Source organism: Meles meles, chromosome 9, assembly GCF_922984935.1.
Source record: "Meles meles chromosome 9, mMelMel3.1 paternal haplotype, whole genome shotgun sequence".
Classification (NCBI taxonomy): Eukaryota; Metazoa; Chordata; class Mammalia; order Carnivora; family Mustelidae; genus Meles; species Meles meles.
In genome coordinates, this window is record NC_060074.1 from 109244587 (window position 1) to 109271614 (window position 27028).

The window sequence follows — 27028 nt, forward strand, 5'->3', positions numbered from 1 at the left end:
ACCTGTTTTGCATGAGAAGATAAGTGTGTTAATTAAGGCTCATGTTTTCATTTGATGCAGTAAGGGGGAAGTAGCTCCCTTTTATCTAAGAAGATACATCCTGTTATTCTTCGAATCTTAGAATTATGAGTGGGAGTATTGGATGGAACAGCAAACTTGCTGAGGCAAATTTAGGGTATGAGAGAGGAAGACCAACTCTAACCTTGATGAGGATGTGTATGGGCCTATGAATGCTGATTCAGCTTCCTCCTGCCCAGATGTCCTGAGGCGTGAAGAGTGTGGTAATGATGGTGGCAGTGGATGGATGTAGAATACGGGGGCAGCTGCCAACTTGGAAATTTACTACTCGAAGTTTCAGGATTTAGTATATGTGCTGCCAAAGTGAGCACGAAGTTTCAGGATTTAAAGCTACCAGTGTACATGCACATAGGACCTCAATCTGATTAATGTAACAAATCAACTCATCTAATTTAGTAGTGTTTCTTATTTCATTTGAAAGTTATATCCCTGACTAACTTTTTTTTTTTTTAAAGATTTTATTCATTTATTTGACAGAGAGAAATCACAACAAGGCAGAGAGGCAGGCAGAGAGAGAGAGAGAGAGGGAAGCAGGCTCCCTGCTGAGCAGAGAGCCCGATGCGGGACTCGATCCCAGGACCCTGAGATCATGACCTGAGCCGAAGGCAGTGGCTTAACCCACTGAGCCACCCAGGCGCCCCTATCCCTGACTAACTTAACGAAATAACGCAAGGATTTAAAAGCAATGGACTTGGGACATGTAGTTAGCCATTTAAAGAGATAAAATAAGGGAGGAACTTACCTTATGTTATATACCAGAATAAAATCCAAATGAAATGAAGTGGAAGGAAATGGGAGAATTCTTTGTTGATCTTGGAAAGGGAGGGCATGTGAAACTATAACACAACCACGAAATAAGCCATAACAGAAAAAGAAAATGATGGCTTTTTCACCAAAAGAATGTCTGAATGATAAAAAAAAAAATTAGAAGGAAAAAAAAGAGAGAGAGAAATGGCAAAAGCAAAAGACAATAGCAAAAAGATATTGGCACAATTCATGTTACAGAAAATGGATTAAATAGAAATCAATAAGAAAATGAAAGAAAAAAATAGGCAAGAAATATGAAGAGATAGATCCAAAAAGGAAATAAAAATGAAAAGATTTTCAAACTCATTCGAAATGTGTATTAAAACTGCTAAGAAATATACTGTTTTTGCCTATTGCAAAGGCAGAATTCCAAAAACTTGAACATATTTTCTTGACAAGCCTGTGGAGAACAGTCAGTCTCATAAATTGCTGGTAGGAGTTTGAACAGGCACAACTTTTGTAGAAGACAATTTGGCAGCGCCAGTCAAAATTGCAAATGTGAAAAATTTTGACCATTCATTCTTTACCTAAGAATGCATGGGACAGAAAGGCTGCACACATCCAAAATGATAGCTACATATAAGGTGTTTCAGCAGTATTAGGTATCAGCAATAGCTAGAATACCTAAATATTTATCAATAGAAAACTGGTGTGTGTAAATATATATATATATATATAGTATATGTATATATTATATGTATATATTATATATATAGTACATATACACACATATATATAATTATGACTATATATACACATAATTATACATATATATGTGTATACACATATATATCTCATATATATGTATATATTTGTATATACACATAATATATATCATATGTATGATTCAATAAATACTATGCAGCTTCAAAAAAGACCGAAGCAACTTTTATATACTGATGTAAGAAAATTCCTAGGATAGATTAAGTAAAAATGAAAAGGTCCAAAAAAAATGTGCAGTGTATTTCACCATTAGGGTAAAAAATTAAATGAGGAGAAATAAAGAATGCATATATTTGCATATATGTAGTCTTGCATATACTGCTACCTATATGCATATATACAATGCATATATATTGCATTTATAAATTACATATATAAAGTATATATGTACATATAAAGTATATATATACAAATATACACACACATGCGTATATATAAAAGAATACAAATAGCTAATAGAAACATGAAAAAATGTTCACCATTATTAGCCATCAGGGAGATTCAAATAAAAACCACATGGTTGGCTCATTGGGTTAAAGCCTCTGCCTTCAGCTCAGGTCATTATCCCAGGATCCTGGGATAGAGCCTCACATCAGACTCTCTGCTCAGCAGGGGGCCTGCTTCCTCCTCTCTCTCTGCCTGCCTCTCTGCCTATCTGTGATCTCTGTCTGTCAAATAAATAAATAAAATCTTAAAACACACACACACACACACACACACACGCACACACACACACATTGAGATGCCACCTTACATCAGATAGAATGGCCAAAATCAACAAGACAGGAAACAACGTGTGTTGGAGAGGATGTGGAGAAAGGGGAACCCTCGTACACTGCTGGTGGGAATGCAAGTTAGTGCAGCCACTTTGGAAAACAGTGTGGATATTCCTTAAGAAATTAAAAATTGAGCTTCCCCATGACCCTGCAATTGCACTAGTGGGTATTTACCCCAAAGATACAGATGTATTAAAAAGAAGGGCCATCTGTACCCAATGTTCATAGCAGCAATGGCCACGGTCGCCAAACCGTGGAAGCAGACAAGATGCCCTTCAACAGACGAATGGATAAAGAAGATATGGTCCATTTATGCAATGGAGGACTATGCCTCCATGCCTGTTTTTTTTTCCCCCAGCTTCCACGAAAAGGCTGTCTTTAATCTAATGTTGCTGGAAGCCCAGGAGGGATTGGGGGGTAGACACAGAGTAGTCAGAAGATCAAGGACATCAACAGGATGAAGATTCTTCCCAAAGCTGACACTCCTGCCAGCCAGACCAGAAAAGGGGAAGGCAAGAAAGAAGGAAACTCCCCCCAAAGCCTGCAGCAGACTTTCTCTCCCTTATCATTAACTGGGATTGAGGCCCAGTTGGCCTCAGCTATTGCTCAAAGAATGGGATCCCACATCTGCCTGGTTACTGGAAGGCATGTGGGGCTGCCCGAAATGTGTAGCAAAGCGGGTTCACTGGTTGGGGCACATCTGGGTGGCTCAGTGGGTTGAGCCTCTGCCTTCAGCTCAGGTCATAATCTCAAGGTCCTGGGATCGAGCCCCACATCGGGCTCTCTGCTCAGCGGGGAGCCTGCTTCCTCCTCTCTCTCTGCCTGCCTCTCTGCTTACTCGTGATCTCTCTCTGTCAAATAAATAAATAAATAAATCTTTAAAAAAAAAAAAAAAAAACGGGTTCACTGGTGGGGAAGGCAGGGGGACGAAGTCATATGCATGGCCTGCAGGGTCCAGAAAGGGGCACAAAGCTCCATGAGGCAGCCAGAGAAAGCTCACCCAAGGATGGAGGTTCCCCTTTGGTCCCTTTACAGGCCAACAAGCCCCCAACCCGGTTCTTACTCATTAGAAAAGATGAATACCCAACTTTTGTATCAACATGGACGGGACTGGACGAGATTATGCTGAGTGAAATAAGGCAAACAGAGAGAGTCAATTATCATATGGTTTCACTTACTTGTGGAACATAACTAATAACACGGAGGACACTGGGAGAAGGAGAAAAGTGAGTTGGGGGAAATCAGAGGGAGAGACAAACCATGAAAAACTGTGGACTCTGAGAAACAAACTGAGGGTTTTGGAGGGGAGGGGGGTGGGGGGTTGGGTGAGCCTGGTGGTGGGTATTAAGGAGGGCATGTATTGCATGGAGCACTGGATGTGGTGCATAAACAATGAATCTTAGAACACTGAAAAAATAAAATGAAATTTTTAAAAAATTTTTAAAAATAAAGTATATATGACTTTCATGTGCCTTTTTAAAAAATTTTTATTTCTTTACTTGATAGAAAGAGATCACAAGTAGGCAGAGAGGCAGGCAGAGAGAGAGGGGGAAGCAGGCTCCGGCTGAGCAGAGACCCCGATGCGGGGCTCAATCCCAGGATCCTGAGATCATGACCTGAGCTGAAGGCAGAGGCTTAACTCACTAAGCCACCCAGGCGCCCCCCCCTTTTTTTTTTAATGGAAGGAGAAACAGGCCATTAATAACCATGATTACCTGTGGTGAATATACGAAAGATTAGCATATGGAGCCAGGAATGGACTATATCCAAAAAATTAAATAAAATAATATAGTCATTTTGACCCATTTATAATTAAATTCATCATTTGAAGTTGGAATAATAGTATAGAAAAATATTTAGATATATGGTTTTAATCATTATCATTGGCTTTCTGAAAGTACTCAGTATATCACTAAAATCCACCAAAAGCAACACATAGAATAAATGAGTAGGGAGAAAGGATGTGATTCCTTTTCCTTTTTTCTTCTTTCTGTGACTTAAAGTGGAGTTACATTTTCAAATGTTTAATGTTTCTGACTTATTGTTAAGAAATAATTATTAAATGTCTTTTTCCCTTTTAAGAAGAAAATTGAGGCACACATCAAAGTGAAACCTCTAATATTAATTTCACTTGGCTTATTACCTGTTTTTTTTTTCTCCATTGCAAAGAATTGTGATTTAATTCTTTCCCCGTTGTCTCCTGAGCAACTACTCTACCAAACTTGGTTCAGTAACATCAAGTACCACTATTATTAAACATATTAACATTATCACATTTTTGAAGTGCCTCTCCTACCCTGAGTTCTTTTTTTTTTTTAATTAACATATAATGTATTATTGGTTCAGGGGTACAGGTCTGTGATTCATCAGTCTTATACAATTCACAGCACTCACCGTAGCACATACCCTTCCCAGTGTCCCTCATACAGCCACCCCATCCCTCCCACCCCCCACCTCCAGCAACCCTCAGTTTGTTTCCTGAGATTCAGAGTCTCTTATGGTTTGTGTCCTTCTCTGGTTTCTTCGTCTTTCATTTTTCCCTCCCTTCCCCTATGATCCTCTGTCTTGTTTCTCAAATTCCTCATATTAGAAAGATCATATGATAATTGTCTTTCTCTGACTGACTTATTTGGCATAGCATAATACCATCTAGTTCCATCCACATAGTTGCAAATAGCAAGATTTCATGTTTTGATGGCTGCATAGTATTACATTACGTGTGTGTGTGGGGGGGGTTTCTATACCTATATCTATATATATAAAACATCTTCTTTATCCATTCATCTGTTGATGGATGAATATCTAGGCTCTTCACATAGTTTGGCTATTGTGGACATTGCTGCTTTAAATGTTGAAACCTACTGTTTATAAGGCACACTAAGTTTCCTTCAGTAGTTCATTAACCCCTGGACAGATTTTATTTTATAAATAAAGGGTGTGTGTGTGTGTGTGGTGTGTGAAGAGAAAGAGAGGGTGTTCTTGTTTCTGTCTTGTACATGTCTCATGAGTGGTACCACTTTCCACCCATCTGCTCAAGGGGGTAAAAAACAAAACAAAATAAAAACAAAACTGGAGGTCACCCTTAGGGGAATCTCCCTTCATCACCTCCCCTCCAATATCCAAGTGACAGTATCCAAAAGAGGCCACCACCTTATTATCCATCCTTCCTGCCCTCTCTTTACCCAAGGCCCTGGGTCTCCCATCTAGATTACTGTCATTCTTACAGTCAGCCTTGCCTTCTAATCAAATTTTCATGCAGTTGCCATAATAATCTTTTTTTTATATTAAGAGGAAGGAAACAACAGAAAAAGTTAAAGACTCTCTCCTCTCATCCTCAGTAATTTGAGTTCTTAACAAATTTCCTAAATTTGTTAATTTGAGTTAGTAACGTCTGATTTACTAATTCACCTGATGTCCTTTCCTTAAAGGTAAATAAAATACACAGTTACCTCACACACACTAGTGTACTAGTTAGTCCTGGATGATAAAAGCCAGGCTGGCATGATCGCAGTACCACGACATGGGCTCCCCCACCATGTTTCTTTGCACCTCTGAGTCTTGGCACAGGCTTCTCCTGGCTGTGTGCTGATGCTCCTTCTTCCAGGCAAATCTCAGACCTGTCACTGCTCTATGGGAGCTTCACAACTCCCTACCCTGCATTTGTTTGGCTCCTGACACTAAACACTATATGTCACCAGCACACTTTTTATCAATTTACTTATTTTTTTTTAAAGATTTTATTTATTTATTTGACAGAGAGAGATCACAAGTAGGCAGAGAGGCAGACAGAGAGAGAAGGAAGCAGGCTCCCTGCTGAGCAGAGAGCCCAATGCGGGACTCGATCCCAGGATGCTGGGATCATGACCTGAGCCGAAGGCAGAGGCTTAAACCACTGAGCCACCCAGGCGCCCCTATCAATTTACTTATTGAGAGACTCCATTAAGACTTTTGGGGAGGGGAATGTACCTTTTAACTCCCTTATCCCCTTTATATATCACAGTACCTTTTTTATGCCAGGAAAGAAGGAAGAAAGAAGGAAGGAAGCAGAGAGAAAAAAGGAAGGGACGGAGAGAGGGAACAGAGGAAGGAGAAAGAAAAAGAAGAAATAACTTTTAATCATTAGCATAATTTGACTAATTGCAAGAACTTAAAAGTTGCTGAATAAATAATGAAAAAAACTCAGCAATGAATGCACTATCTATCATTTTTCATCTACAATAAGTTTGATGCCCTCCACCACCCCCATCTGAAGCAACCAAGTGTTGTTCAGTGCAGGAAACAGTGCCATAAGGCCATAATGGAGGTGGGAGTGAGCAGCCTACCGGGAAAATGGCAGCTCCTGCCTCCTTAATGCCACACTGTTGAGCAGACTGTTGGAGCTGTTCTGGTAAAAGGCATCTTAGGAGAGAAGTGGGAGACACTTAGCTTTCAGTTTCTAAGGGGACCAAACAATAAAACATTCACAAACTCGAAAGTTTACATGTAAGTCTTAATTAATTGCATTTAACTATTCATTTGGCTAAATCTGAGCTATTCTGAAGGGGGGAAAATGCTGTAATCTTTTTGACAAAATGGTACTGGCAGGGACTTCCATAAAATTGGAGGAGGGACAGAGGGGAGGGAGAACTAGCCTGACTTGATAGAAAAATGTGCCTCTCCACCTGAATCTCTCACAGCCTAAATTTAGGGTGAATCTCTCACTCCAAGATTAGGGTATCTTCAGTTTAGACTGAATCTATGCATATGGCCCATGCCACAGGCAGAGTGACAAGGCTGGTCAAGAGGACCTGGATTTGAATGATTGCTGCACCCCTGGGTCATGGGTGCTTAACCTCACTGATCCGGAGGTTCTTTATTCATGAAATTCAGATAATAATTTTCCCTTGGGGGATTAAAGATATTGTGTATAAGCTTCTAACTTAGGTGCTGTTCATATAGTAGGCACTTGAAAATTGCAGCTAAAATGATTATTTCCTCACCTTTGCCTTTGCCTTCAGACTTGCCTAACTCAGTGCCCACTGTCTTGCCTTTACTTACCAGAATTTACTTTTCCTCTAAAGCATAAGTCAAGATTCATTTTCTCCATTCAAGAACCATTCAAACACAAAGAATGTGTATTATTTCTAAATGTGATATTCCCTGTTTTCAATATTATTGATGGACACTAGGATATGGTACATTTTATTACTTAACTGTTCATGTTCTGAAAGCATATCCTTTCATATCCAGAAGGGGATGTATATATCAGCTGACCTAAAATTTGTTTCTTAAATCTGTGGACAGAATGTGTTATTCCTTTACAAACCCAGCAGGGTTCTGGCCCTGGAGAGAGTCATTCTCTACTTTTAGGATAAAAAGAGTTGGTCTTGCTTGCAGAATATTCTAGTACGCAAGGCTGCCCTTGGGCACGAATGCTACCCGGTCTTCCTTTCCCCTTCACAGATGACAGCAAACCTCGGCTCAGCAGTAGCCCACCTTCAGCCACCCTGGGAAGTCTGCTGGATGATCAGCACTGGCACTCGGTCCTCATTGAGCGGGTTGGCAAGCAGGTGAACTTCTCTGTGGACAAACACACACAGCACTTCCGCACCAAGGGCGAGGCAGATGCCTTAGACATCGACTATGAGGTGAGTTGACTCTCCCTGCAGGTCCCCAGGTGCCTTACTCAGCATCAATTAAAAAAAGAAAAAAATCAGCAAACAAATGATCAATTGAGAGAAGATGGGGGAGGGGGGCATGGCAAGTCTTACCCGGGGCTCAACTTCTCTGTCTAAGCCCAGACAGTCTTCAGTGGAAGAGTCCAAGAAGGCAATCTGAGCAGTGTTTGTGGGGGGAAGTGCCTTGGCAACAATGGGATCTCAGCAAATTGTGTTCATTTTAAAATCAGGAAATCTCCTTTTTCACTTTAAATTATTTTTCCTGCCTGTAGCCTTCCTGTATCACTGCGTAATCTTGTCACTATATTCAGTTGTTCTTTTTTTTTCAAAAATCAATTTCAATTAGTGGAAAAATACAGAAATTAGACTAATCTAATATTATATGTCACATATTCCTGAAGAAAAAAGGGAGATAAATAAAATCCAAAGGAATCTAAAATGCACACTATAGCACTTGTAGTTAACTTTCATTCCTATGCAGACTTTTGATAGCATACACGACGAATCATTTCTTTCTTGCTTTCTTGCATGACTGCAAGAAATGCACCGAGACTACAACATGAAGAAGATGGCACAAAGTTTGGCAAACTGGCAGACAAAAGTTATCCATCTTTGCAAGTAGTTCAGTTCTACAAATGTGCCCCTGCTCTATACCAGACTTTTTTTCTAGGCAATAAATATACACAGTTGGCTGAGACAGAGTTCCTGTGTTGGAGAATTTATAGGACTTTTTGCAGGATTGTGGCATGGCAATTCTGAATGTCTGTTTTAGGAGTCAGCCCAATTAGCATCCCTTGGGGGATTTGTTAAAGATGAAAATAGTCAGCACCCCCCCCCCCACCTGCTGAATCTGAAACTCTGGGAGAAGAGCTCAAAAATTTGTTTTAGAAATCCTCCAGGTGACACCCTACCATTTGAAAAGTACTATTTTAGAATAGTTACTCTGTAGCTTAGACTTGTGGGGAGGTGGAGGGAGGAGATTGCTGGACAGATGGTGGGAAAATCTGTTAGTTGACAATTCCACTCACCAGTGGGGTACATTCTAGAACAGCAGGGGTGGAGATAGATAATTGAAAAATTAGTGTCTGACTTACTTTTTATCAGTCACCATCATGAGCTATAAGAAAGATTTCTTCTTTTGATCCTACCGTTAGCTTAGCATACTCTTGATAAATTATGCCATTCATGAACTTCAAAAAAGAATTTACCATTCTGACTCAAAGACACAGGTAGATTTTTTTTTTTATTTCCTGATAACTGGAAATCTATGAATATCAATCATCTCTCTTTGTCAAGTTTAAGTGATTTAAAGTGGTTGAAAGTGATTTAAAAAAGAAAATAATAAAGAATACACATAATATTAAAGGAGATATCTTTCATGAACTTGAGGACAACAGAAAACATAAAATCATCTGTAACTCTACCCACCTAGGAATTGGTTCTAAAATTCTCCCAGCAGCCTGATTTAACCTTTATTTTCAAGCCTATGTCTACCCATCTCTCCTGTGTAGAGAATGTTTATGGGATCACAGCTGAGTGGCATTAAAATGAATGTCAACATTTGAGGGAAATGAAATCCAGTGATGTCACTCAATTTATGAAACTGGAACAGACTTCTTTAAGAAATGCCCGGATTTCACATTGCCTTATAAAAAGTGCCTCCTAGGAAAGAAATGTCTTGGAGAATTCCTTTGAAGTAACCTCTGTTTCAGAGAATTCAAACCCCTGCCAGAGTGCCCAGCCAGCTTTCCCCAATGACCATATGAGAAGATGGATTGACTCTAATGGTGACATTAGAAATTGACTGTACGAGAACATGAGAATTACGTGTTGGGAGAAGTTTCTGGAACAAGTGGAGTCCTCCAGTCTTTGCAGAGTCACCTTAAAGACTATGTGTAAAGGAAAGAGCAGTATAATGGGAGTCTTGAGTTCTAATTGCCACTTTATCACTAACTGGTTGTATAAATCCAGGAAATAAAAACTCTTAATTTCAGTTACCCAGAAGCAACAATAGCACCCTATTGGCAGGAATAAAGATAAATAAAATATCTAAGTCTAGAGATTATTTTGTAACAATGTATATGAATAAGAATCCAGGTTATTGATTTGATTTCTGTCATGGGACCATATGTGCCCATATGCACCCTGAATACCACCAGCTAGCAGGAAAACTAAAATCAGTCCGTTGGGTTCCTATGACCAACTATTAGAACATTGCTGTTCTAAAGTTATGCCTTTCAGGGCGCCTGGGTGGCTCAGTGGGTTAAAGCCTCTGCCTTCGGCTCAAGTTATGATCCCAGAGTCCTGGGATTGAGTCCCACATGGGGCTCTCTGCTCAGCAGGGAGCCTGCTTCCTCCTCTCTCTCTGCCGGTCTCTCTGCCTATTTGTGATCTCTGTCAAATAAATAAATAAAATCTTTAAATAAAAATAGTGTTATGCCTTTCAAGTTTTATACCAAGGTCAATTATGTTATGAAAATCAAAATTCCTCTTAAAATTTTAACATTATGAGCTAATAATTGCAAGAAAATATGGTAACTTTCATCTCTCCATCTTAGACTACCTATGGATATCAATGAATGACATCATGCCTGTCTGTGAGAAAAAAGAAAGGAGAAGGCTTTTGTTACATTAAGATACATTAAGTTGTTTGTTTCTCTTCCCACCTACAGCTGGGAATCTTCTGTCAAAAATCAATCAATCAATCAATCAATCAAAAGAAGTAGAAAGAGTGTAAATCCTTTGCTTCTCATTGAAATGTCATCTTAGTTCACATCACTCAGCCTATATGATTTTCTCCAAATGCATGTGAGAAAGACTATAGCAATTTGCTTCACTTCTGGTCTGGAGCAGATGGATTTTAGAAAAGAGATATTTTTAGGATCTTAATAAGGGCCCATTTCTCTGAGATTCATATAATCCATTAATTCTTTTCCTATCAAAAGTGCTCAGTAATCCTGTTTACATAGCAATTTTACAGGCACCAGAATTATTAATTTTTTTAAATACATGATTTTGCATATTGCCACATCATATATACTGAAAAGGCATTTTACAAAATAAAAAATATATATATTTTAATAATACTTAGTTTAAAAAGCTAGGCTAGATTAAACCCTACAAGCATTTAAAATGCATATGTATACATATATCTTCAAATGTAGTTTCTATCAAAATTTTAAGGAAAATATGAGATAGTACTTTTTTTTAAAGATTTTATTTATTTATTTGACAGACAGAGATCACAAGTAGGCAGAGAGGCAGGCAGAGAGTGAGAGGGGGAAGCAGGTTCCCTGCAGGGCAGAGAGCCTGATGCGGGGCTCACTCCCAGGACCCTGAGATCATGACCTGAGCCGAAGGCAGAGGCTTTAACCCACTGAGCCACCCAAGCGCCCTGAGATAGTACTTTTTAATCAAGGATTATGGGAGGTTCTTCTAAGTCTGACATGAATTTCAGAAGCCTGGAAATAAAATATATGAATAATATCCATATAAATTTTTTTAAAACTTCCACATAATGTTCCATAAAAATACATATATAGTGATATCACTACTTCAGTAACTTAGAAAATTATTTCAAAATTCAATTAATAAGTAAAAATCTCCTACAAATAATTCTTAGTTGATAACTTAAAGGAGAAATAAAGAAAATGGATGTAAGAAGTACAAATTGCTCTCAAATATATGAAAAGGTGCTCAACTTCACTCATTAAGAAAAATAATGAAAATTCATGCTACAATGATATTTTTCACTTAGATTGTGAAAACTAAAAACGTCACAATGTTGGCGTGGGTATGGAGAAACCAGAGCTATTTCATCCATTGTTAGTGGGATGGTTAATATTACATTAATGAAAGAATAATGTCTTCAAAATTGTAAACATGTGGTCTTCAACCCAACTCTTCTGTTTCTAGCAATTTATCTTATGGTCATAGGTAAATATGTGCAATAGGACATAATGTTAGGAATAATAAAATAGTGGAAGTTCCCCAAAAGGCCTTCACAAGGGGGTTAATTAAGAATTATGCTAGGGGCACCTGGGTGACTCACCCAGTTAAGCGTCTGCCTTTGGCTCAGGTCATGATCTCGGGGTCCTGGGATTGAGTCCTGCATTAGGCTCTCTGCTCAGAAGGGAGCCTGCTTCCCCCTCTCTCTCTGCCTGCCTCTCTTTCTGCTTGTGATCTCTGTCTCTCTGTCAAATAAATAAATAAATAATTTAAAAAGAAAGAATTATGCTAAACTCTTTAAAGAAACAGCTCTGCAGTGGTGCCCTGATGACCTCACACTATCTACATGGGCCACACAACCATGGCTTTGCGCAGTAGCTGATCTGAGTCTCGGCAGCATGCTTTATGATCTTTCTGAAACACCAGAAGTTGGAGGCCTGCAATTAGAAGCTTCTAGGCTGTTTCCCATTCGCTGCACCTGCCCCTTGGGAGGATGTCATGACACAGTTTCTTGTTGCCTCATAGGTTCTGATAAAGCACGAAGCACTTTTGCCTGCACTTTCAGAATAGAGCTGTGTCATCAAGAATTGCCTAGCTGAAGGACACTTCTCGTAGAACTCAGACATGATTAAAGGACTGGCCAGACATAATACAACTGCATATTTAGTGACTGAAATAATTATAGTAGGAGCTATAGCAACAAGGAAACCCCCAGCTTATATTGTGGTCATCCAACCTCCCTTTTTTTCTTTTCTTTTTTTTTTTTTTTTTTGTTTGTTTTGTTCTTGTTTAAGCATAATTTTTTCAGTTCGGGGGACAGGTGGGCAGCAGTATTTAGCTACTATTGCCTTTGTTGACTTTATAAGTCACAAACCATCTGAATCTACAAGTGGCTTCTTTACCTTTACAGGTGGATCGGTCACGTCTTGGTTTTGGGCTCACTTTGTTTGGTGTGTGTGCTTGACAAAGCTATACAGAGGTATTATGCAGCCATTAGAAAGAATGAGACAGCCCTATATTCCCTGATGTGGAACCATTTCTAATATAAATTGCTAAAGGAAAAGAAAAACAATATGCCCTGCATTATAAGAGTATCTATGTTTAAGATTGGAACGGAAGCATGGACTTGACAGAAGACAGCATGTAGACAGAAATCTCTGGAAGTGACTAAATGGACAGACAAGGCAGATCATAAGAGAATGAGTTCAATGAAGAGGGAACCCTTAATTTTCACTAACTACTTTTTTAAAGGTTTCACTTATTTATTTGACAGAGAGAGACACAGCGAGTAACACAAGCAGGGGGAGTGGGAGAGGGAGGATCAGGCTTCCAGCCATGCAGGGGCCCCGATGAGGGATTTGATCCCAGGACCCTAGGATCATGACCTGAGCCGAAGGCAGATGCTTAACAACTGAGGCACCTAGGTTCCCCACAGTAACCACTTTTTAAAAACATTTTGAATTTTGCACCATATATAGAAGTATTTTAAGGAGAAACTGAGGCAATAGAAAGAGTATGTGACTTTAAAGATATTTCTTATATTTTCTGATAAAATTACAACCTATGACTTGTGTTTATTCATAGTTTTTTTCAAAAACACTTATCACTTTAGAATTTAATTTAATTTACTTAGTGTTAATTGTCTATCTCTTTATCCCCACCACAGTCATAGCATTCAAGCTCATCATAAGGGTTGACATTTTCTTTTTTTTTTTTTAATTTTGTTTATTTATTTGACAGACAGAGATCACAAGTAGGCAGAGAGGCAGGCAGAGAGAAGGAAGCAGGCTCCCTGCAGAGCAGAGAGCCTGATGTGGGGCTCGATCCCAGGACCCTGGGATCATGACCTGAGCTGAAGGCAGAGGCTTTAACCCACTGAGCCACCCAGGCGCCCCAACGTTTTCTTTTTTATTTTTATTTCACTTTTATTTTTATAGAAATATGTCTGGTACAAAATGTGCAGTTCATGAATATATGTTAAGTAAATGAGAGAAGTTTCTTTCTGTAATTATAAAAGATAATTGATGACCAACTTTGGGTTCCATAAGAAGTTCTTTCTAGGTCTGTCATGCTTGAAGGCCACCTCTTGCCACCACTCTTACTTGACATTGCCTAAAGGACACTTCTCGTAGAAATCAGACATGATTAAAGGACTGGCCAGACATAATACAACTGCTTATTTAGGGATCAAAATAACCACAGATCACTAAGGAAACGGTTTTCCAGATCATGTGGCAGTGTAATTGTTATTGATCCTGTTTCGTTTGGAAACTCAGCTGAAGGCTAAGGTAGGAGGCCTATGTAGAGGAAAATAAATGAAAGAAAATAAAATAAGGAAAAAGAAAATAAGTAGGTGCAAGGTGGAAATAAAGAGGAAGAAACTGAAAGGGGGAAATATGAAATACTATTTTGTTGGTATTTTGTGATTTTGTTTTACCTCTAAAGCTACCTTGTGAGGGAAATCATTATGTCTTACATTACAAAAAAAAAAAAAAAAAAAAAAAAAAAAACAAGACAAGAGAGACTGTTGGTGGCTCCCCATCCCCATACCCCAGTAGCTATTATGTAACAGAAACAAGATTTGAGCTCAGATCTGTGCAGGAGATCCTTCTGGTGACTAGACATTCCTCTGAGAAAGGGATACTCCGTCAAGATATAAACACTGTTTCTGGTCCTAATTCTGGCCTCTGCATGTATTCAAGACTAGAAGCCACATTAATCCCTGTCATTCTTCTTTCTGTTTTTAAATTTAAGATTGTTGTGATTTGTGGATTTTTCCGTGTTTCCTCAAGTTTTATAATGGCAAACTGTAATAAAATCATGATGAGGGAAGTATTTCAGTATTACCATTATATCACAAAGCAAAAAAAAAAAAAAAATTTTTGTTTTTATTAACATGAACGAAAAGAACGAATGAAAAAACTCCTTATTTTATTTCAGCTGCTATTGGTGGAGTGGTAGCAGGTTTTAATCATCTAATAAGATATCTTGAGTCTGGCTGAATTTGGGCTGAATTATTATAACATCAATAAAGTATTATAGAATTAGCCAGGCCACAGTTGAATATGTGTAGAGACTGAGGCAAGATGCAAATTGAGGTCCACATACCTTAAGTTTAAATGTTTAAAGGATTACAAATAAGCTGACAAACTGTTGAATAAAATATCTTCTATTCTCCTGCTTTGATGAATGTACCTTCCCAGAGACATCCCATATGTTCAAGCACTGTCCATGGTGTAAACAGCTGCCCCCTGGCCACGGCTCAGACCTGTCATCTTGTGGTCCATCCTGAGAAGGGCAGATGGGGAGAGAGCCATCAGGGACTCAAAGCACTTTCAGAACTGTTTAGGCAAGAATTTCTGGGGTGCTGTGTAGGAAGATCATGGTTTATAAGAGTGGTAGCAGCTCATTATAGCTGTTTCTCCTTGACTCCACCATGAGGAAGAATGGAACTGGAAGGTGGTCAAAGTGGTGGTCAAAGGTTGGTGCCTGGGTGTCTGGTATATGGGGGGATATTGAAGTTAGAATTTCCAATGAGTTTCCCATTTTAATGCTAAAACAGACAAAATTTAACCCATTGTATAAAAACCCAAGGTAAAACTATTGTAAGTTCATTCAGACAAAACAAATTATAAATACATGTTGAACCAACTGGGCTGTGTTAGCCCCTGATGTTTATGAATGTGTAAAAAGATGTCCATGTATGGGTGCCTGGGTGGCTCATTTGGTTAAGTTTCTGACTCTCGGTTTCTGTTCATGTCATGATCTCAAGAGCATGAGACCAAGCCCCATGCCGGGTTCCATACTCAGTGAGGAGTCTGCTTGAGATTATCATTCTTCCTCTCCCTCTGCCCCTCCCCCGTGCTCTCTCTAAAATAATACATAAATAAGCCTTTAGAAATGCCATTAAATGTTCCCTCATTTTCAATGCAGGGCTGTGTCTGGGTCAGATATTGCTCACCTTCTGTCCACTGTAAAACAGACATAGGACATTTCTTATCCAGAAATAAGGGGATGCTGGGAATTTGTGAAAGAATAGGTTATAGAAGCAATGAAGAAGAGGTAACTTTTGGTTAACATGTAACCAATTACCACCTTTCAATATGTGACCCCAAAGTACAGACAAAAATAAGACATCATATGCACAATATGCTTTTTTTAGGTTAAAGAGATCAGACATTCCAAAGAAGTTTCAAACTGAGTCATTGATCAAGTCAAATAGTAGAGCAGAAGCCATAAAATTGTGACCCATTAAAGCCATAAAATTGAGAAGGTTAAGACTGCTATCATCTCACTTGGCCTATTTCCTTTTTTTCATTTTTAACTATTTGAATTTGGGCTAATATTTAAAAATCAAGAGATTTCACAAGAAAATTGGGATTTCTGGTTTCATTTGAAATGGCAGAAACTCATTGACCTTTGAGAACAGTCCCAAGGTCAGTGATGGGTTCTTCTTCCATAAAGGCCATGAACTCTGCATATGGCTCTACAAACACAAAACCAGTATAAGTTTTAAAGAACGAAAAAAAAAAAAAAGACAGCTGTTTGAATCTATTTTCATACACCTTGTATTACAAAGTGGACTATCAGAGGTTAAGTGAGACAAATATTCACACATGAGAAACTTCAAAAATATCAGAAATCCAAGTCTGACAGAAAAAGGAATCTTCTAAATAGGAAGACTCCAAAATTTAAACAGGGCCAGAAGAACAGTCAGTAAGGAGGAATGAACTCATTGCCATGGAAGTAACATCAAAGATTGAAAAAGATAGAAGCAAATGCCAGACAAAGAAGAGGAATGAGATCAAAGGAAGAGAGAGTGGCAGATTCTGGGACCTCATACATTTAACATCAAAGCAGGCTTTCTTCTGGAAGTCATCTAGTTGGAGCTCACCTGTGACACCAGCAGACCCATCAGATTACCAGATGGACTCTGTTGCTTAAGACACTGAGACTGTGAGTGAAACTTCACAATCTAACACCTGGTTTTGTTGACTACTAAGATCAATGAAAGACACACTATGCATTTGCCATAACCAAACAAACAAGAAAAGTAAGCAAAGAAAGCAGCCAAACTCACCAAAACAAAAGGGCAATAAGGCAAAAGCAAATTTAGAAGTAAATTGCTAGTGTTTTTTTTTAAAGCAGTTCAACAAATATTTGTTGGATTTATTATGTTTGAATCATACATCTTGCATTAAATATTTAAAAGTGAATAAGATATTATTTGTGTCCTTGAGAAATATTTTTGGAGAGATATTTAAAAACATTCAACAAATATTTATTCAGAATCTATTATATATCAGGCATCATTTTAAGCACTTGGGAAACTCAAATATGTCAAAGAACAGAGATGCCTACCCTCGTGATGCTTGCATTTTCATAGAGGATACAAACCACAAGCAGTAAATATAACAAGTAAATAAATTATACATGCAATGGAAAGAAGAACAAACATATGTCTAGGTCATGGATTGGAAGTTCAAAGATGAAGGGAGGGGCATCTGGGTGGCTCAGTCAGTTAAGTATCTGACACTTTATTTGGGCTCAGGTCATGATCTCGGGGTCATGAGATTGAGCCCTGTGTTAGACTCCATACTGAGCATGGAGCTTACTTGAGGTTCTGTCTCTCCCTTTCCCTCTGTGCCCCCAATCCTGGCACATGCATGTGCTCTCTATAAATAAATAAATAAATAAAACAAAATAAAATCATTTAAAAAAAAAAGATGAGGGGAAACAGATTGCCATTTTGGATATGTTGATCAGGGTAGACATCATTGAGATGATGTCCACTGAGCAAAGAAAAAAAAAAAGTGAGATTGCTAAAGACTAGTTGGAAAGAACTGGCATAGGGCATTTGGCTCCCTTACACTATAACAACTGTGCGGTGTTATATGAGACCATGAGCTAATAGAAGTTGGGTTTACAGCTCTGTGATCCATATCCTGAAGGCCCTTGGGCAACATCATGCAGATGATACACCTTGAAACATAATCTCTGTGCAATATCATCAATATCTGTCCTGCAGTATAATATGTTGGGGTCTGAATGGATGGGCAGGATCATATCATCAGAATCCTAGAAAATGAAATTAGTGAATGAAGAGGTTCGTGGCATTCAGCCAGGTTTGTCTTGAAAGCAAAGATTAATTCAACGACACTCATTAGAGTTTGAAGGAAATACATGGGGAATTGTAAACACAATAATGATATGTGAGGCAATAAAAAGTAATTTGTACAAGACATACAACTGAAGTAACTTAAAAAAATAGGATTGAAATTCAGGGAATCAAGGAAATAAACCAACCAAACAAACCAAAACCAGTACTTTTTAGAATAATAACTGATTAAAAAAAAAATGCAGAACATGAACCTGAGAAGATATTCTCCCCTACCTGCTGAACAAGTAATACCGACTTTTACACTCAACTGTAAAATTACTAGTCTTTCTAAATTTGAAAACAAAATTGAATATAGACAGTGACCACGAAGTTCTAGCATGGCCTCTCTTTCTTTTTCTTTCCGCCCAATATATATGGGAAGATAGAACTGACTACTGGGTTTTTTTAAAGGCGCACACAACATAGTAAGTTCCAGTGTTCTGAAAATCTGAAAACCAGATAGAGGCTTCTGTAGAACCTTGGAGGAATGTTTGTCTGTCTGTTTATTAATCAAAACAAAGAAAAGGCATGGGGTGCCTGGGTGGCTCAGTGGGTTAAGCCGCTGCCTTCGGCTCAGGTCATGGTCTCAGGGTTCTGGGATCGAGTCCCACATCAGGCTCTCTGCTCGGCAGCGAGCCTGCTTCCCTCTCTCTCTCTCTGCCTGCCTCTCTATCTACTTGTGGTCTCTCTCTGTCAAATAAATAAATAAATAAAATCTTAAAAAAAAAAAAAAAACAAAGAAAAGGCACTCAATTGAGCTGCCATTGAATAAAATATCATTACATACTATCACAACCTTCAGACCGAAAAATATTAGAAGAATGACTATCCATATGTTTTTATTCAGAAATTATGAATATAATGCCACAAAATACCATTTTGGAAGAACTTCTGAACTGAGAAGGTGCTACAGTGCAAGCAGTCTTATTAACAGCAAACACTGTCTGCTAGGATCCATTCTCCATCCTTCAGGTGTAGGAAGGTTTTTAATTCTCACATTACCCAGTCAAGCTCAGTTGTTTATGTGACATAAGTATTATTACTATACTCATTTTGAATATGAGGATCGTGAATCCCATAGAAGTTGGGTATTTTTCCCAGGCCCCCTTAGAAAGCAGAAGCAGACCTGGGTTTGAATCCAGTAAGAGAAGTTCCTGAAACATTGCCTTTATACACTTGACTGTGGAAAGGGAGAGGATAAATGCTGACATGATTTAAAAATTTATGCAATTTCACAACAAATTGGCACATAATGTAATATCTTAAAAAGGAATGTCAAAGGGTGCCTGGGTGGATTAGTAGGTTAAAGCCTCTGCCTTTAGCTCGGGTCATGATCCCAGGTTCCTGGGATCAAGCCCCACATCTGGCTCTCTGCTCAGCAATGAGCCTGCTTCCTCCTCTCTCTCTGCCTGCCTCTCTGCCTACTTGTAATTTCTGTCTGTCAAATAAATAAATAAAATCTTTAGAAAAAAAAAAAGGAATGTCAAGCGGAAAAAGTTGGTATACTGATTATTAATAATAATAATAGTTTAAGTAAACAAGATGTAGAACAAGTTGGGGTTGAAAGAAAAAAAAAAAAAAACAGCAATCTGTGCTTCATAGAAAGTAATCCAAAGCCATAGTTTGAGAAGCTAGATAATCTCAGTGACTGTCTTCTAAGTTAACATCAAAACACAGTAAACATTGCACAATAAACTTAAAAATTATCGAGAAGATATTTGCAAACGACATATCAGATAAAGGGCTAGTATCCAAAATCTATAAGGAACTTAGCAAACTCAACACCCAAAGAACAAACAATCCAATCAAGAAATGGGCAGAGGACATGAACAGACATTTCTGCAAAGAAGACATCCAGATGGCCAACAGACACATGAAAAAGTGCTCCACGTCACTCGGCATCAGGGAAATACAAATCAAAACCACAATGAGATATCACCTCACACCAGTCAGAATGGCTAAAATTAACAAGTCAGGAAATGACAGATGCTGGCGAGGATGTGGAGAAAGGGGAACCCTCCTCCACTGTTGGTGGGAATGCAAGCTGGTGCAACCACTCTGGAAAACAGCATGGAGGTTCCTCAAAATGTTGAAAATAGAACTACCCTATGACCCAGCAATTGCACTACTGGGTATTTACCCTAAAGATACAAACATAGTGATCCGAAGGGGCACGTGTACCCGAATGTTTATAGCAGCAATGTCTACAATAGCCAGACTATGGAAAGAACCTAGATGTCCATCAACAGATGAATGGATAAAGAAGAGGTGGTATATATACACAATGGAATACTATGCAGCCATCAAAAGAAATGAAATCTTGCCATTTGCGACGACGTGGATGGAACTAGAGCGTATCATGCTTAGTGAAATAAGTCAATCGGAGAAAGACAACTATCATATGATCTCCCTGATATGAGGACATGGAGAAGCAACATGGGGGGGTAGGGGGATAGGAGAAGAATAAATGAAACAAGATGGGATTGGGAGGGAGACAAACCATAAATGACTCTTAATCTCACAAAACAAACTGGGGGTTGCTGGGGGGAGGTGGGATTGGGAGAGGGGGAGCGGGCTATGGACATTGGGGAGGGGAGGCGAACCATAAGAGACTATGGACTCTGAAAAACAACCTGAGGGTTTTGAAGGGTCAGGGGTGGGAGGTTGGGGCAACCTGAGGGTTTTGAAGGGTCAGGGGTGGGAGGTTGGGGGAACAGGTGGTGGGTAATGGGGAGGGCACGTTTTGCATGGAGCACTGGGTGTTGTGCAAAAAGAATGAATACTGTTACGCTGAAAAAATAAATAAAACGAAAAAAAAAAAACTTAAAAATTATCTGTTTCATCAGGTGGTAAGTAGTCTCATTGCTCTAAAAAACAAACAGCAGACACACATGGTTTACAAAAAACATACTTTTGCAGAAATAATCAAAAATTATTTTTTTGTAAAAATAAGGAATTTGGGACAAAGATACACCAACTAAATTTATAGAAAATGCAAAATTGGAAAAAATAATTAGACTGAAAGTAAAAATTAAAATCAGAAGATAAAGGTCACTATAAAATAATAATCAGTGTGATTTCGAATTAAAAACATCCATACTTAGCAGATGTATATGTCAAGTAAAATATCAATCAAATACTTGGGGCACCTGGGTGGCTCAGTGGGTTAAGCTTCTGCCTTTAGCTCAGGTCATGATCTCAGGGTCCTGGGATCGAGCCCCACCCCACACTGGGCTCTCTGCTCAGCAGGTAGCCTGCTTCCCCCTCTCTCTCTGCCTGCCTCCCTGCCTACTTGTGATCTCTGTCTGTCAAATAAATAAATAAAATCTTTTTTAAAAAATCAATCAAATACAAAAAATAACTCCAAAATACAAAATGAAACTTTCCATTCTTACTAATTAGATGTTGGTTAACACTACCCTTACATGAGCTGCCTGTGTGGCAATTCCAGGATATGGAGACCCAGGAGCCAAACTCAAAGAAGTGATCACTGGTTTTCCAATTACGTTGCTAGTTGAATGAATTAATGGACAGCATTAAAGGAGAAAATCTAGTGTTGCAAACTTGGGAGATAGTCAATCAGATGCCAGCTGAACTAAGTGGAATAGCTTGAGAATGACCAATATTCAATTTTTGCAAATAATGACTAAAATAATTTGACCATCCTAGGTCATTCAGATGAGTGAATTTAGTGTGGATGGCTTGATGGGCAGAAACATAGTTTAGAGTAATATTTTAATTTTTATTCTCACAAATTTTGATCAATCGGATAAAATATGAATGTAAATTATTTGAGGGATATAATTATTAATGTAAAATTAATAAATATATAACAAATACAGCATACAAGTGTTCATGAAGTATTTAGAAAAAAATTGATACTATATGTGTAGGAAAGGAATCCATATATGAAGCATTTTTTCATTCTAAATTATCTGATAATAAACTGTCTATAATTCAAGAGTATAATTATAACCTCAAATTCTTAGTCACTTGAAAAATTTGAAAATATAAGATACATCAAAAATTTACAGTCACACTCAAATGTGCAGAGACATAATATGTTTCTTTTCCCCAGCTGAATTTGACATGCTCCCCTGACTGCAGAAAAATCTAACCTTGATAATGAAGGATAACTAGTTAATGCCTGTTTAAAATTTAGTGCACTGTGTAAATATCGGGTTGTCCTGATGTTTCCTCTTCCCCCTTTTTTCCTTTTCCCTGGGCAGATCACTGACTGGAGGGCTTGTGTATTATCCTGCACTAGGGGAGACTTGGGGATAAAGTGTTGACTTCTGTGGCTGCTGTCCATGTTACTTGCTATGGGCTCATGCTCTGAGGTCTGGTCACTTGGATTCTCTCAGACCTTCAGATCCAGCTACCATCCTCCGTCCATCCATATCCTGCATCCTGCTCTCATAGGCTAGGGGACCTCAGCAGTCTACCTCCCACTATACTAGAGTGACCAGGTCATTGTGAAGAACCCTCAGACATCTCTGTATCATTGTTTCTCTCAGACATTGATAGTCTGTCTCAATTCTGGAGAATTTTTGCTCTGGGACCCTGCTGAACTTGAGACATCTCTAAAAAAACTATAGCTGTCACTGTTTGGGGAGTGAGTGGAGAAATAACTATATATTCAAAAATCTGTCTTGTGATCAACATGAACATCCCCCCAAACCTTAGCAGAGAATCAAAGAACAGGGCCTATACACTGTCTAATTATACTCTTGTCTCCACCAACTTTCTCCAAACATCCCCCACCCAGACTAGAAACAGCTTTTGTTGTCCTTAGTGTGACAGAAAATGACAATTTTGCAGTAGACAGTATTCTCTAGTATTCGCTATACTACTTGGCTTCTAAAAAAAAAAAAAAAAAAAAGGCAAAAAGAAAACTACCCCAAATCTTTTAAACACTAATTTTTGCTATTTAAAAGAGTTTTTTGTCTTTATCTCTTTTTTCAAGTATTTCCCTGTGACTCTTATTTTCCTAAGTCATAAGCAAGTAGAGCAACAAAAATATATTTAGAAATTGAGGAAGGTGGCCAACATTTTTAAAAGTGTCATTGTATATTTAAAATTATAAGAAAGATTAAGAACTTATGTCCACACAAAAGCTGTACAGGGACGTTTGCAGCAGCTTTATTCATGGTTGCCAAAACTTGGAAGCAACCATTATGTCCTTTAGTAGGTGAATGGACGAATAAACTACGGTATATCCAGATGGAATATATTCAGCATTAAAGAGAAATGAGCCATGAAGCCATGAAAAGGCATGGGAAAATTTTAAGTCCTTATTACTAAGTGAAATAGGCCAATCTGGAAAGGCTACATACTATATGATTCCAACGGAATGACATTCTGGAACGGGAAAAACTATGGAGACAGGAAAAAGATTAATGGTTGCCAGGGCTTACAGCTGGGGGCCACGGGGGAGGGATGAATTGGCAGAGCTACGAGGAATTTTTTTTAGTACAGTGAAACTATTCTGTATGATATCATAATGGTAGATACATGGCATTATACATTTGTCCAAACCCAAAGAATGCACAGCACCAAGGGTGAACTGTAATGTAAACTATGGACTTCGGGTGATTATAATGTGTCAGTGTATATTCACCAATTGAAATTGGTGTACCATTCTGGTGAATGATGCTGATTATGAAAGAAACTACGCATGTGTGAGGACAGAGAGTGTATGGGAAACCTCTGTACCCTCCTTTCAATTTTTCTGTGAACCTAAGTCTCTCTAACAAATTTTATTTAGTAAAAATAAGTAAAAATAACAAATTTTCAATTTAATTTTTACTAAACTATGGCAACAATTTAGAAAACAGAAAAGGATCTTTTTTTAATAAATCAAGTTGAAAATATTTGAATATTGCAACAGATCAACAAGGAAGATTTTATATAAGTTATCAAAGAAAGAATTTTAAAAATTTTTCTGAACTAAAACTCATTAGTGTTTTAAGTTTCGAGTATTCCCCAAGCTTTATGAGCCATCCTTAAATAGAATCAAATAAAACTCCCATAGTTGTTCTCAGAGATAAATCTAGACTTGATCTAAATACTTGAGAAAAGAAAATTAGAGCTCAAATTCATTTACTATTTAAAATATGAGCACATGTATTTCAGGGAAAATGGAGCACATGTGTGGTTCAATCAAAGAGAATCTATTAATTTATGATCTTTTAATATAATTGAACCCACCAGGACTTTAAACAAAATACCCTGTATTCTCATTTGGATTTCTGAAAAAAAACGATGGATAAAACACCATTCAATTCTCAGTTCAAATAAACAAATAAGTAAGTAAATAAATTATGTATGTGTTAAATAAGAGTAGAAGGATATCTCTTTAATGTGATGTGGAGTAAGAATCAGTATTATGTACTCAGGAAATATATAAAAATACAATTTTTTTGCAAAGTTTTGTACGGTGATTATTTAATATCGTTTAAAAAGTTGTGTACAGGGCCACCTGGATGGCACAGTCTGTTGAGTGTCCGACTCTGGGTTTTGGCTCAGGTTGTGAACTCAGGGCCCTGATCTCAGGGTGGTGGGATGGGGCCCTACATAGGGCGTTGTCCTGAGCGAGGAGTCTGGTTGAATTTCTCTCTCCTTCTTCCTCTGTTCCTCCCTGCCTTGCGCTTTCTCTCTCTCTTTTTCTCTCTCTCTCTCTCTCTCGTGCTCACTCTTGCTCTCTCTAAAATAAATGATTCTTTAAAAAGTTTTGGACAGATTTTGTAATTTATAGGACACAATATTTAATTAATGCAACAATTCATAAATAATGTAATTTTTTGAGATGTATTTGACATATATTAATTTCAGGTATACAACATAGTGACTCAATATGTGTATATATTGTGAAATGATCACCACAATAAGTCTTGTTAACATCCATCTTGTTAACATAACTACAAATTTATTTTTGTTTGATGAGAACTTTTAAAAGTTACTCTCTTAGGGACGCCTGGGTGGCTCAGTTGGTTAAACGGCTGCCTTCAGCTCAGGTCATGATCCTAGCGTCCTGGGATCGAGTCCCATATCGGGCTCCTTGCTCGGCAGGGAGCCTGCTTCTCCCTCTGCCTGCCTCTCTGCCTACTTGTGATCTTTCTCTCTCTGACAAGTAAATAAATAAAATCTTTAAAAAAAAAAGTTACTCTCTTAGCAACCCTCAAACATATAATACAATATTATTAACTACAGTACACCATGCTGTACACTGCATTTATTTCATAACTGGAAGTTTATACCTTTTGAGTTTCTCTTTACCCCCTTTCCTCCACCCCCACTCCCTGTCTCTGGGAACCACCAATCTGTTCTATCTACGAGTTCTTTTTTTTTTTTTTAGGATTCCATACAATAGCAAATTTTAAAAGCATGAAATTTAAGGAATTAATTTAATGATGAGTATATCAACTAGGGTAAAATACGATAACCTAATGATTGTTCTCACCAAAAACATTTGAAAATAGACAAAGACACTGTGTTCTTATATAGGAAGATGAAATACTTCAGAAATATCCATTTTTGTCCAAGTAAATGTGTCAGTGGAAATAACAAATTCTTAATCAAAATTCCAATGGACTATCTGAGGTAAAACAATTCTGAAATTCAACTTTAAGATAAAATAGACAAAATACCAAATAATTCTCCTAACAGAATAAAGCAATGGCAAGTGAAAGTAGACAGCAGGATTAATAACCCTTATCACACATTACAATTTTCTATAATAGTGTGAAATTTTTTTTTTTTAAGATTTTTTATTTTATTTATTTGACAGAGAGAGATCACAAGTAGACAGAGAGAGAGAGAGAGAGGGAAGCAGGCTCCCTGCTGAGCAGAGAACCCAATGCGGGACTCGATCCCAGGACCCTGAGATCATGACCTGAGCCGAAGGCAGCGGCTTAACCCACTGAGCCACCCAGGCGCCCCAATAGTGTGAAATTTTTGAGGGAAAAATAAACATCTAGAACTACCCCTGGATATATGAGTAGCTATTCATATAAAACAAAGGCATTCTAGTTGGGAGAACACATCTTCCTGAGACACACTCAAGCATCAATATGGTTTAAATTCTTGCTGAAGGTAACATTTCAAAACAATGAAGGAAACCTGGCTTATACATTGAGTCCTGTTGCGATAAACATGCTTATCGAAACTATCCTGTTTCTCTTGTATAATGGTAAGAATATTCACAACCAATCAAGTTTGTTCTTTAAATAGTATTAATATTACAAAAACAATTTGTAGTATTTTACTGGAAAAAATGGAAGTAAAACAAAACAAAAAAACAAAATGAGTATCTCGTGTTCTTCCCAAAACAACCACAATTAACGGTTCAGTGTATTTCCTCCAAGTCTATATTGTATAAATAGCTTTTTGTTGTTGACATCATAACTTGATTTCTCAATCAACATTATGTTCATTTGCTGTTTTATCACACATATAAGCGCCATTATTGACAACTAAGTAAGTTTCCATCATATTAATTCTTGATTATTTCCTTTAAAGAAATTGTATGGAATGTTTGGATTGTTCCCTATCTCCCATCTTTACAGAAAATAATTTGGAAATAATCAAGTACATAGGATTATTTGGTATAACACAGACTTTTAAACTAGGTCTCTCGGTAGGTGAACAGAGGTATGTTATGTTTGTCCCTTGCCTTTCATTTGGCTATACTCTCAGATGTTTGCACAAGAGATAAATATAAAGTTGTTGACTTTTTTATTTCTCCCTCCTATAAATTATTGTTTTATTTAGTATTAAAAAGGTTCAGAAAGGAAGTGAAATAGTTTTGTAAAATAAGCCCTTAAAAAGCAAGCAATTATAGTTATTTTTATGTGGGCTAATCAGTATCCTTTTAAATG

At 37.9% G+C, this 27028-nt stretch overlaps 1 protein-coding gene across 1 annotated transcript in view; it reads left to right on the plus strand.

Moving 5' to 3' along the window:
* The window catches only part of CNTNAP5 (contactin associated protein family member 5), an 848385-nt gene that overhangs the window by 386746 nt on the left and 434611 nt on the right, over positions 1-27028 (plus strand). Inside the window, exon 6 of the mRNA XM_046019554.1 lies at positions 7827-8011. Coding sequence (XP_045875510.1) covers positions 7827-8011 — 185 coding nt within the window. The remainder of the gene's footprint in view (positions 1-7826; positions 8012-27028) is intronic.